Source organism: Lynx canadensis, chromosome B1, assembly GCF_007474595.2.
Source record: "Lynx canadensis isolate LIC74 chromosome B1, mLynCan4.pri.v2, whole genome shotgun sequence".
In the NCBI taxonomy this organism is placed as follows: domain Eukaryota; kingdom Metazoa; phylum Chordata; class Mammalia; order Carnivora; family Felidae; genus Lynx; species Lynx canadensis.
In genome coordinates, this window is record NC_044306.2 from 87,174,741 (window position 1) to 87,188,142 (window position 13,402).

Sequence of the window (13,402 nt, forward strand, 5' to 3'; positions counted from 1 at the left end):
TCCACCTATCACTTTTCTCTCCAATTGTACTCACTTGGGGCCAAAGGAGCATGTTGGCAGGGGAAAGAAGCACGTACTCTGGAGTCAAGAACTATTAGCTGTCATGTCACTTTGGTCCACGTATTTGATGTTTTACATCCATTTTAAATTAAGAGTAGTTGTAGAAACATTAATAATAAAGAACAGCTGTAGATCATATATGTAAAGCTCTTAGAGGCAAAGGTATAAGGAGTTCAAATGTTAGTTTCTTTGTAAGTATACACCACCATGCTTTGCTTGAGTAAATGAGGTGGTCATTCCTATTCCTACCACCTTGTAGAGGGGAATCTACTGAAATAGGGCACAGAGGAGGAAAAAAAATCCATCGCCCCTCATTCTCTCTTCAAATCGGCACAATTTTACCTTCTCTCCGAAGACTCTTACTATGACCACGACTAAAATATTATGTGATATAAAAAGAAAAGCCAAACCAAAAGGTACAGAGGGATGGAATAAGAGAAATTTGTTAAATGGAACATGCTTAAAAATTTAGAATACAGATTTGTTACTTACCATTCTGCCTTCCGGTTACTGATAGTCCGTAAGGCAAAGGTGTCTATAAAGACTTAAAAGGAAGAATAAAATATGAAGTATAATCCAACAAGATTTAACACACTACTAAGAAATTATTTACCTAAATGCTCCCATAATTACATTTTAAATAGACAAATACAAAAGCATCAAACACAAGCATACTGAAGTGTTTAGGCCTCCTGTCACGGTAACTCCACAAGACCACTCATAACGAAGAGTTCCATTATAGGTTTTCCCCCATCTCCTTAATTTATGGGAACATTACAATCACAAGGTGTTTCCATTTTTTTTGTTCATTAGCATTCCCACCAACCCCGAGCCTAACACTCAACCCATCGCCTGTTAATTCATATATTGGTGGACATTTTAAATTCAGACATTATTTTGGCTTTCATACTCATCTGGAATGGTTTGCTTAAGGCTGTTGTGATAGTTTCTCTTCAGGCTGGTGTACTTTGGGGTAGGCAAACAATATTTAATGCTGGTACTAGTGAGTATTCTAATCAGTATTCTGTTCCTCAACAGCATAGGATTACCATTATTGAACCAAATGACAGTTGGTATAGATGTTCTTCCTGCTTACCATTCCTTCCAGGCAGCCCTAAGATTTTGTGTGTGCAATGTACTGAAAACCTCATTTGTTTCCAAAGTAGCTCCAATGCAGAACATTTGGGTGAACCATTTTGGGGGACTCCAACCTTGATGCCTAGAGATACTACATAAGCACAGCACAGATGCCTTTCATGTGCAGCTACAGACCCACCTTTGTCCGCTTTGAAAATGAAGGTCTGTGGGTAAATGGATACTGTCGGTCACCATGTTAACAGTATTCAAAGATCAAATCTACTCCCAGATTCTTTTTTGGACTAAAAAGACAAGATATTAAAAGCACTAGCTTTAAAAGACCATTTATTATTCTTAAATATTTACAACTCATGGGTTAAAATATTTACCAGTTTATTACCAATAGGTTATTTGTTGGGATTTTGTTTGGAGGGGGCTTCGCCTGTTATCTTTACCACTTTTATTTCCTATGGAAGAGAATTCCAGGTTATCTTTCAGACTTTTTATACTCTTCTTTCTAGATGTTTTGAACTAGTCACCTGGCTATCTTAGGAAATTTCAATGACAGCTTCGTTAATAGGCTTTCTACTTTCCCGTCTCTGAAAAGCAGGTCCCACTTACTTTCTTAGCTACTGCCACATAACAGTTCCTAATTGTGAAAAGCACAGTCCAATACAAATAGACACTGGGTGACTTCAAATGTATATACCATAGCATTCCAATGGAAAACGATAAATGCAAAACAGTGATTAAATAATGAAGACTGACTGGCCATGGAATCTCTTTAAGAAACACAATTATGGGAACATGGAGGCATAGCAAGCATTACTTATGAAGAATGCATCAAGGAAACCTGATATTGTCACTTAAATAACAAAAAAATGCCTTCAGGCTAAATAGTCCCTTCGTACATGGCTACTGTTAGACCTGAAGTAAAAACATCTTAGAGATTTAAGAAAATCACTATAAATTACTCTATAACTTATGGTTTGCAAGGGTTTAAAATGTTCATAATGTTCTTATTTACTTCATCTTACATGAAGATATAAAAAAATAAATATTGCCATGCATATCTTGTTGGCATTCTAAAAACCCACAAATAAATAACTTGAAATGCTATCTAGAGAAATTGCTCCTGTATACTTATTATTATCTACGGAGGACTCAAGCAAGTCTGTTTTTATATAGCATCCTTAAACTGAAAAAAGCTACAAAACAAGCCTAATTGAAATACCCTTAAATGATCAAAATGTAATGCTAAGGGAAAGAAAATAATACAAGCCAAAACTGGAGTGCAAACACCTTTTTTGCTGTAGGTTTTAATGGAAAAGGTTTGTGGACTAATGGGATTCCTGGGTTCCCAAGGGCATGCTGGAAACACGGAAAATGATGTAAAAGAAATTGGGAATCCTTCCTCAGGCAACTTTTTATCCTATTTCAGTTTCCTGAAACATCCCTGGTTAAGACTTCTTGTGATGAAAAAGACACAGAAGAGCATTTATAAAAGTCCATCAGGTTCCTCATTAAAGCTGAAGTCACACACTAGGGACAGATGGTCTGAAGGGTAATTAAAAGACGGTAGCCGGTTGGGTCCAATCTGTTCTTCGGTGAGCAAATCAAGAGCTGACCTCACACTCAGAGCGTGTTTAGAATACCAGATATAATCCAGCGTGTGCCGGCACTCCCCTGAGGTCCGGATCTTCCAGGTAGTATACGGGGGCTCTGACTGCCCGTCAGCACTCAGCAGCTTGTAGGCACTGTTCAGGTTGAGGCTGGAGGAAGCAAAGTGTTTGTAGACCTCCTCTGTTGGCTCTGCGTTGAAGTCCCCACAGACGATAAGGGGAATCTTGGCTCCTTGAGTGATGTTTTGGAGGTTCTGGAGAAGGTCACAACCCTGAGCTGAGCGAAATCGTTCCCAGCCAGTGCGTGCTTTTAAGTGGGTGACAGCGATACAGAACTGTCTACTGGACTCCTTGCACTCTAGGGTCTGTGCAATGGCCACCTGATTGGTTTTCAGTGTCATGGCCGTCAGCCTGATATTGGCACTATTGACTAGCTTGAATCGGTTCTGGAGAAAAAACAAGGCACAGCCATCTGGTCCGTTGTTGTGTTCCACATCTAGACAAGGTGACCAGGGCTTGGGGAAAAATGTGCCTTGATAGCCCAGTCTACTGAGGAGTGGTTGGAAGGTGTCAAAATAATGGTCCACCTCTTGGAGGCACAATATATCAGGCTGGTAGGCCAGGATTTCTTCTAGGATGAGACATTTCCTTTCTTCCCACTTGAGTGCTTCCACAGGGCATTGCACAAAGTTGTCTTTTCCTTCTCCAAGAGCTGAAATAAAAAAGCCAGTCAGCTGTCAGCTACTACAGGACACATGACTTCTAAGTACCTGGAAGTCTCCTTAGGGTCTGACAGTACTCAAGACCCTCAGAACGCTTCCTCTACTTCAGATGCTTTGGGTGATTCTTCTCTGTCTAATCCGCATTAACCTACCAAACTAAATAACCTCTTACTATCCAAATGAGGCAAGCAATTTCTTTTCTTTCATATTACAACTGTTTCACGTAGGGGTGCCTGGGTGTCTCAGTTGGTTGGGCAGCCAGCTACAGCTCAGGTCGTGATCTCGCGGTCTGTGAGTTTGAGCCCCGCGTTGGGCTCTGTCCTGAGAGCTCAGAGCCTGGAGTCTGCTTCCGATTCTGTGTCTCCCTCTCTTTCTCCCCTCCCCTGCTTGCTCTCAGTCTCTCTCTCAAAAATAATAAACAATAAAAAAAAAGTAAAAAAAAAACAAACAAACAACAACAAAACTGTTTCCTGTAACTATATTCTAGGATATAAGATCTTAAGTTTTAGCTTGAAACAGTGTTCTTTACAATCCCTGGGATCTAACCTATGTCAGAGGAAGTAAATATTTAACTCTGTACACTAATTTTTTAAGGAAGATTTTATTTTTAAGTAATCTTTATACCCAACATGGGCTTAAAACTCACAACTCCAAGATCAGGAGTCACATGCTCTACTGACTGAGCCAGCCAGGCACCCCATCTATACGTTAACACTAACTATAATGAACCATAAGGACTGATGCAGACACTACTTGGAATGAATGGAACCTATTTTAAATAGGCAGCTTTTCCAATCAAATACTGGGAAGTCAGGGTATACACCCTTCTTAAAACTGCCTTTGTTTCTTTTTCTTAAAATTTCAACTGCAACATGAAAGGCAATTCTACAGAGAGCCGACTGACACATTTTTTTAAATTCAGCAGATCTACGAAAGACAGCCTTTCTGCCATAACAAAGTAATATCTTAATGAACTAAAGCATTATCTCCTTAGCCTCAGGTTACAGATGCATATGGGTGGGAATCTAGCTTCAAGAACACCCAGACTCAGGGAGCCTGGGTGGCTCAGTTGGTTAAGCATCTGACTTCGGCTCAGGTCATGATCTCGCGGTTCGTGGATTTGAGCCCTGACAGTGCCAACCCACTCTGGATCTTCTGCCCCCCTCTCTGCCCTTCTCCTGCTTGTGTGTGCTCTTTCTCAAAAATAAACATTAAAAAATAAAAAGGAATATCCGGATTCACCAGCACCCACAGAGGCCCTATTCCCTGCAGAAAAGTCCTATATGTTACCCATCCAGCAGACTTAGTTTCTGCCTTGCCAATGCTATCCTAGTGCTGTGGACTGAAAGTTGGAGGCAACGGAAAGTGAGAGAATGATAAAAGACAGGGTCCTTTAAATATGGATGTGCTAGGAAGCAGACATTGTATTTGGATAGCCTACAAACATGGAAGGTAAGGTATAAATCTTGAGTTGCTGGATTTGTTAGTGAAAATCAGATGGCTCCCTTTCTTACCCTCCCCGTCTGGGAGCTCCTCATACTGCCCTGGTCACCCCGTCCTCCTACACCTCTATCTGCCCACGCCTCTTCCCTCCACGTAACACATCAGTGCTTTAGGTATGCGCAGAAACAGAAAGGTAGTCACAGCAAACTTAACTGCTCAGGCACAAAAGCATCAGGCATACCTTGGGCAAGGATGTTCCACTGCATGACCCTAATAGGTGGGTGGCTGCTGGGGTGATCCGTCCTCAGGTCCACAAAATCCCTCTGGAATCGGGGGGGTCGAGTGTGCAGGACAGCCCTGCATTCCTCAAGGAGTTCTTTAGGATCAATGGGCTCCAGATGTTCTGGATCAGGTGACACCAAATACTCCGGGTGCTGGGAGGCAGTGCTGCTGTTCAGTGTCTTGGCGAGAGCACTATAGAGCCTGCTCGTGCCGTGTCCCATGGAGCACACTACAGGGAAGGAGAGCACAGTCACACGCCCTGCTCAACCAGAAGATAAAACATTCACCGTCCCTAGAAGCCAAGAACCCGACAGAGGGCAATGTTGCCATGTTCATGCAGAAAGCCACTGCCACAGAGGTGGATTAAAGGAGTTGCCAGGTTCTAGCTTTCTACTAGGACAGGTAACTTAAATACAAATGTTAAAGTCGGTTTCTGATTAAGATAATTCTTTTAAGGGAGAAATATCTTCATCTTTATGGCCTTTTCTAATTTAGGATTTGTCTTTATAATTTATAAACCCGGTCTTAATGAAAGCATGGCTCAACAAAATTCACATTCCTTTTTCTAAATATTTTACTAAAAATTTGGAGGCCAGTTTGGAAAAAGCCAGATGTTAGAAAGCCTATGTTAATCTGGAAGAGATTAGGTTATAGCAAGCTGTTGCTGTGGACACCTCATCTATATAGATCCCTCCGTTATGGAACGTAACAGTTGGGTTAAATCCATATCCGTTTCTCTTAGGTGTCTACTATACATCAGGGCTCTGGCTTTCTGTAGGCTCTGGACGTCGCTGAGCAATATTAGTCTATAATATCAATTGCCAGATTTTTTAAGAATCTAGAAAAGGGGTTGTAGGCAGAAGGGGTAAGAGAAGGTTGCCCACATCTCCTGGGATCCTGTGAGGAGAAATGGGGTGGAGAGGAGCAGAAAACATTTTCTAGTGCTCCACTTTTTATCCTGATAGATTATAATTCACCAAGGAGAGGAGAGCACAATCTCCCACTAATTAGCATGAGGGAAACCGTACTTGTAAGCAGGTGATGGCTCGTTTATTCTGTTCAGTTAAGCATAAATTAGGGTCAATTTTACTTGGAACAACCTTCAAGATTCTGTGTATGACGAATGTTGGTATGGACGAATCTGGATTTCCCTACCACATCCATTATCCTTGCCTTCTCTTCAAAGACACAGTTTTCTAGGGTGCATGGGTGGCTCAGTAGGTTGAGTGTCAGACTTCAGCTCAGGTCATGCTCTCATGGTTCCTGAATTCGAGCCCCGCCTCGGGCTCTGTGCTGACAGCTCGGAGCCTGGACCTGCTGCAGATTCTGTGTCTCCCTCTCTCTCTGCACCTCCCCTGCTTGTGCTCTGTCTCTCTCCCTCTCAAAAATAAATAAACTTAAAAAAAAAAAGACACAGTTTTCTTATAAAATACATTATCTGGCAGGCTGACTGACTGCACCTGAAACCAGCAATCATATTCACTGTCTCAGGACACAAAGGCAAATTCAAATATTTACCACCAAATGTCCTTAAACATCAAGGTCCATAAGCATGCAAGCATGCTCTCTATTGTTCCTTTTCATCAACTCAATGTAGTTTTTTTCCCCCAGCAAGAAAACTAAATAAAGGCAAAGAAACAAACACATCATACATTTAAGCAAGCCTGTTCTCTCTCACACATACATGCGCAAACACATGCACACACCTGTCTCCAAAGTGCTTGATTTGAATATATTAAAATATTTTTGTCAATTTGCTTGCCTATCTGAATGCATGGGTCCAAAGGAAGAGATTTTCTTCTGGGCTGGTAGTACAACTTTGAAAATCTTTCTTCTGTACTTCTAGTTTTTAAGAAAAAAGAAGTGAAAGGTCTTACTGGTTTTTCAAGTGTAGTCTCCAGAAGAGTAGCACCACCCAAACTGTAGACCGGAATGTCACAGAGCACCACAACAAACTCCCAGGTTACCACGGGGTATTTTAAATTTGAAACGTACAGCAATATTTGACATATGTCAGGCTCTAAGCAAACTACTAGCCTGATGTAGCTTAGTTTCATTTGTCAGGCTGAGTTTTGGGGTGGTTACTGTGATAAAAAAACAAGTGTGCAAAAATGAACATGAAAAAGAGAGTAATAGTGTCCAACAGGAGTCTAGGGTCGGAGGAGTTATGTGAAGCCAGAAAAACCATCTTGAACCACATTTCTTTTTAAAAAGTTAGGAACACCTTCACATAAAGAGAGTAACATCCATTTTCAGACAATGAATGCAAGCCAGAAAGACATGCCCAGAAAGCAAATCAAAACTGTATCTCACTACAAATGCAAATGAGCTAAACGTCATTAAGAAAATGATAGTACAGCCTAAATCAGAATTAAGAAACTCAGAAATGAGGCAAGAATCAGTAATTAAAAAAAAAAAGATCATTTGAGAGATAGTGGCAAATATTATGTGCTTATTTTAAGCAAAGACACAGTTTTGTGCTTAACCTTAAGCAAAGACGATCCAACATATGGGTAAAAGGAATTCTTGTAGCAGGAAAACCAATGCAAGGAAATGAAACAAATACTGAAAACTATAAATCAAGAAAACTTTTGAGAGTACAAATCATGGAGGGTTGAATTAAGTTCTGGAGAGGTAATTTCAGCTTGGTAACTATAGTTAATACTACTGTACTGTATACTTGAAATCTTCTAAGAGAGTAGACAGACCTTCAGTGATCTCAACACACACACACAAGGTAACTGTGAGGTGACAGATGTGTTAATTAGCTTGGTTGAGGTAACTATTTCACAGTGTATTCGTATACCAAAACATCATGTGGTATATACCTTAAATATATACTACTTTATTTGTTAATTATACCTCAATTAAGCTGGAAATAAATAAAATGGTTTAAAAGAAAAAAAAACTATGAGGTTAAAAAAAAGACGTATCATGGATATATTTAAACATACATGCATAAAGGTCTACCTTCTCTTTGCTATTCTAAAAAAAAAAAGAAAAAAAACCTTAAAAAAACAATATTTGAAACTACATATTGAAAAACACATCACATACCTGAGAATATCAACCCAGAATGAGCAACACCAACTGGACTGTAAAGAAAAAGAAAATCCCTTGGGCATCTAGGCAAAAACATCGAGTTAACTTGTAAGGAAAGTAAATTAAGAGTATCATCAGACTTCAATTGCAATGTTTTATGCCAGAAGAAAATGAAGTTGCATATTTGAAATATATAACTCAAACTTTATATATATGGCTCATCTACAAGTGAGCAAGGAATTTATATCTTGCAACATGGGAATATTGACTGACTCCATCAGCCCTTCCTGAGCAAATGAGCGGGGCTGACAAACCAGCCAGAGGTACTTTTGCACCGTCCTCCAGCTAAGAATGGTTTTAAAGGTTGTTAAAAACATACACAGACACACACACAATATGGAATAGGATCACTTTTGACTCTCAAAGCCTAGATGTTTACTACCCAGCCCTCTTCAGAAAAATTTTGCCACCTCTGGAACTAGAGCACTGACTTCAGACCAAAATGGTAGGACTTTGATATAAGATGGGTGGTAAGCATTAAATATACTGCTACTTAGAAAATCAAGTCTAAATGAGGTGGAGAGAGTACAATATACAACGGCTATGTGATCCCACAATGAACTTACAAAGACTTAATACAGCTGAGAAAGGGGGCAGGGAGTAGGGACCACAATGACGAAAATATTTAATTTTTTTTTTTTTTTTTTAAATATATTCTAGGGGCATCTGGGTGGCTCAGTGGGTCAAGCGTCTGACTCAATTTCGGCTTAGGTCATGATCTCGTGGTTCATGAGTTCAAGTCCCACATCGGGCTCTACACTGACAGTGTGGAGCTTGCTTGGGATTCTTTCTGTCTTCCTCTCTCTCGCTCTCTCTCTCTCTCAAGAATAAATATTTAAAAATATATATTCAATTTAAAAATTTTAAACTGGGTTGCCTGGCTGGCTCGGTGGGAAGAGCACGCAATTGATCTCGAGGACATGGGTATGAGCCCCATGCTGGGTGCACAGATTACTAAAATCAAAATACGATAAAATTTAAAAACCTGTAAATTGTTTTCAGAGATCATAATTAGTAGTGGTAGTGTTTGTATTGTTATTATTGTGAGACTGTTGTGTAGGTGTGAAACAAAGCAAATGGATATTCTAATTCCATCATTCTCTGTTGTCCTTTTTTTGGTTTAGTTTTGAAAATGCATTTATAGACTTTTAGCCACAACACTCAAGGAAAACACTCTTGTTAAAGCCAACCCATTTTGGACTAATTGCAATGATTAAATCTGATCACCTATCTGTTGACTCAGCCTCTCAAAGTCTTTCAGTGGTTTTCAAAAATTAAATCTGCCCTCGAAAGACAAAGCTTTACAGCAAACACAATGAAGGACGCCTTGTGGCACAGCCAAGTACTAAGGCCTGAACGGGACAGATGTCAACACACCAATTCCGCTCCTGGTTCCGTCACTGTTTAACTGTGCCCCGCTCTCTATACCTGCTTACTCAGCTTTCAAATGAGGGCCTGTCAAAGGATCCTCATTTTCTCGAGATTTTTTTGGAAAATGAATCAAGGTTAGAACTGGTGGCAACCCCAAAATAACATTTCTATTACTTGTACCAGAGACACACATATTTCTCTTGAGAAAACTTGCATGTACCATTCAGAATGACTTTTATTCCTCTCATATTTGAGGCCCAGAATGGACGATTTCACATATTAACAGAACAGCTGACCCTGAACAACACAGGTGGAACATGTGATTCAATTATATGTGGATTTTTCACAGTACAGCACTCTAAATGTATTTTCTCTTTCTTATGATTTTCTTAACATGTTCTTTTCTCTAGCTTGCTTTCCTGTATGAATACAGCATATAATACATTTAACAGACAAAATATGTGCTAATCGGCTGTTTACATTAGCAGGAAGGCTTCCTGTCAACAGTAGGCTATTAGTAAAGTTTTGGGGAGTCAAAAGTCACATGCAAATTTTTTTTACATGCACATTTTTAACTGTGCAGGGGGTCGGTACTCTTAAACCCCCTGTGTTGTTCAAGAGTCAACTATACCTGGGTATGGAATGCACTGAAAATAAGCCTTTAAAGAAGTTTTACTAGCGTAGACCTCTTGCTCTTATTTCACTGTGGATTCATTGAGCTGCAAAAGATGTCATTAGGCTAAACTGTGAAGATTCTAGGTAGAGGGAAATTGTTAGGGAGTAGTATTATAGTCTTGTCTCTGCTCCTTGGATCTTAAAGGAAACTGAAAGATGGTCCCTAAGATGGACCGATGCAAACGTGAATACCAAGTTCTACAATAACAGTGACCCAGCACATGCCTTCTAATGGTAAAGTACCTGGGAAGCTGATTAATCAATCAACCAACGTGTTGCACAGGGAGCCTGAACTAAAAGAGAGAACAGATGATGCTGAAAGATGTCTCTGAGGTCGACCCACTCCTGGAGGAGGGCATCAGTCTATGCCTTCTCTGTACACTATACAATTTAATCTTTTACTCTCTTGGGTGTGGTCTTGGAGAAAACTTTTTTTTTAATGTTCATTTTAGAGGGAGAGAGCATGAGCGGGGAAGGGACAGAGAGAGAGAGAGAGAGAGAGGGAGAGAGAAAGGGGAGGACAGAGACTCTGAAGCAGGGTCTGGGCAGACAGCATCGAGCCCCACGCGGGGCTCAAACTCACAAACTGCAAGATAACGACCTGAGCCAAAGGCGGGCACTCAACCAAGTGAGTCACCCAGGCACCCCAAAACTCTAATCTTCTTAATCTAATCTCTCAGTCCTCAGGGATAATCTGTTGACAGTACATTAATTTTACATTCTTATTTCCCTATTCCCTGAGTTTGGGGATGGGCACTCATACCAAGAAGATGTGTGTTGATCTTTTCTCTCAAGAAATTAACAAGTTTGGGGAATTAATCTTTTGGGGAAAGATTAATACACATGAACTAATGAGAGAAAAACTGAGTACTTACTATGCGGAATGGGCTAGGGTATAATAAGGGTTAAAATAATCAGAATGGATAACAATAACCAGAAAAAGACTTAAAATATGGAGCTCTAATTGCTGACTAAAACAGTTGGCCCATCACAGGTAGCCACCATAAAGTCCTGCTTCCCTCTCTCAAACACACACATACTGGACACTAGCCCACTGGAGACAGACCAGTGAACTGACTAAAATCTGTCTTCATGGAGCTTCTGCTGTAGTGGGGAAATACAAGGGGATGGTCATCTGGTGAAAACGGCTATGGAGAAAAAAATGAAGAAAGGGAGATAGGGAATGCTAGCAAGTGGGGAGCTGCTAATCCGTGTGGGATGCTCAAGGAGGTCTCACTAAAGAATGGAATTTGAGCAGAGAGGTGAAGATGGTAAGGCAATAAATTCATTAAGTCTTATGGAGATCCAATGGGAGAACAAACATTCTGGGCAGAGGGAACAGCAAATGCAAGTCCTGAGAAAGGACCACGCTTGGCAGGGTTGATAAATAGCAAGGCACTGAAATGATACACAGAATGAATAAAGAGCTAAGTGAAGCAGTGAGGACAGGGGAGCAGATTATACAGGGCACTGTAGGCCATTCTAAGGACTTGAGCCTTTATCTGAGAGGGGAAGCCACTTGAAAATGTTAAGCAGGAATAAGAATCTGATTTACAATTAAAAAAAAAATCTCACTGGCTGATGTCTTAAAAATACACTACACCGTAGGGAAGTAAGGGCAGACATAGAAAAAGCCATCAGAGGACAATTACAATCATCCAGGCGAAAGACAGTGTCAGTGTCGTAGCTTAGACCAGTGAGTGACAGCAGTCAAAGTGGCTGGATTATGAATACTAAAATTGGAGCCAATAAGTTTTGGTGATAAGCTGGATGTGGTCTGAGAGAGAAGAGTGGTCAAAAAGGTCCTGAGCATTGCCAGCAGAGCAGCCAGAAAGAGGAGGTTTCCAATACTAGCTAGGAAGATTTGATGGGGTTTGCAGAAAATAGGAGTTTAGCAATTAGATACGACTAGGGTTCAGGAGAGAGGTACACACGGGAAATAAACGTTTAGAAGTTAGTGGACACTTGAGACTAAAGTGAGTGTAGAGAGAAAACAGGCCAAAGGATTGAGCTCTGCGGCAAACCGGGGAAGATGTGGTGAAAATCTGAGGATGACAAGCCAGAGAAGTAGAATAAGGGGATCCTATTCTGGAATCTTCCTGGAAACAAAGCAAAGAAAGTGTTTCCCCCATGAAGTAGTTCCCTCTTGTGCCAAATGCTACTGACAGTTCAAGCAAAACAAAGACTGAGACCATCTGGATTTAGCAACATGGAAAACTTCAGTGACTTTAACAATAGCCATTTCCAATTTTTGGTGGAGTTGTGGGGAAAAAAGGAAACAGGAGAGAGTAGAGACATATTTTGAGGAAATTTTGCCCTGAAAGAGAGAGAAATGTAGTGGCTAGAGATGGAGGCAAGAGAATTTTTGGAGGCTATTATACATGTTTAGTTTGCTAATGGCGGGGGGGGGGGGGGGGGGGGAGGCGGGTACCAGAGGGAAAAACGCTGAAGCAGGAGACTTTGGACATGACAGGCATGAAGAAGCCCACATATCCTCTCCCCCCCAAAAGCACTATAAACCTGAACAGAACTGTCACAACCAACTATGTCAATGCTCTGGATACAGACCAAAGGCATACAACAAACAGAAGCTTCTGTTCATGAAAGCTACCGAACCCTGCACCAGGGCTAGTCCCCCCTGCCCCTCAAGCTCGATGCGAGTACTTCAACTAGGGCAGCAAGGATACCAAATTATCAAGCCCAGGCCCTGTTGGCCTCCCTGGTGAGTCTATCAAATATTTAAATAAGAAATGACACCAATTTTCACAAACTGCCATTTATTGCTTCCCACGTACAGCCCCTCTAGAAGACAGTCTGGCAGGTTTTTATAAAGCCTAGACTTACATATGGCCCATAACTCGTGCCCCTAGGTACTTTAGCTAAATGAATTGAAAACTTCTGTTCCTGCAGAAAAATACACACACAAATGTTAAGCAGTTTTATTAATAATCATCCCAAACTGGAAGCAACGAAGATGCCCTTCACCATGGGAATGGATAAACAACTGAATAACACGGTATCCAGCCGTGAAAAGGATCAAGCCGTCGA

General features: G+C 40.8%; 1 protein-coding gene across 3 annotated transcripts in view; it reads right to left on the bottom strand.

Annotated features, from left to right (window-relative positions):
- Window positions 1-856: 856 nt before the first annotated feature.
- NOCT (nocturnin) overlaps window positions 857-13,402 on the bottom strand; it is a 28,731-nt gene continuing 16,185 nt past the window's right edge. For 2 of the 3 annotated variants that reach the window (XM_030313054.1, XM_030313056.1), the window contains exons 2-3: window positions 5,166-5,435; window positions 857-3,471 (exon numbers count right to left, since the gene is read on the bottom strand). In XM_030313054.1, the coding sequence (XP_030168914.1) occupies window positions 2,636-3,471; window positions 5,166-5,435 (1,106 nt within the window). In that variant the 3' untranslated portion in view covers window positions 857-2,635. Of the gene's footprint in view, window positions 3,472-5,165; window positions 5,436-8,263; window positions 8,997-13,402 lie in introns of those variants that run through there. The other variant, XM_030313057.1, reaches the window with a different exon arrangement.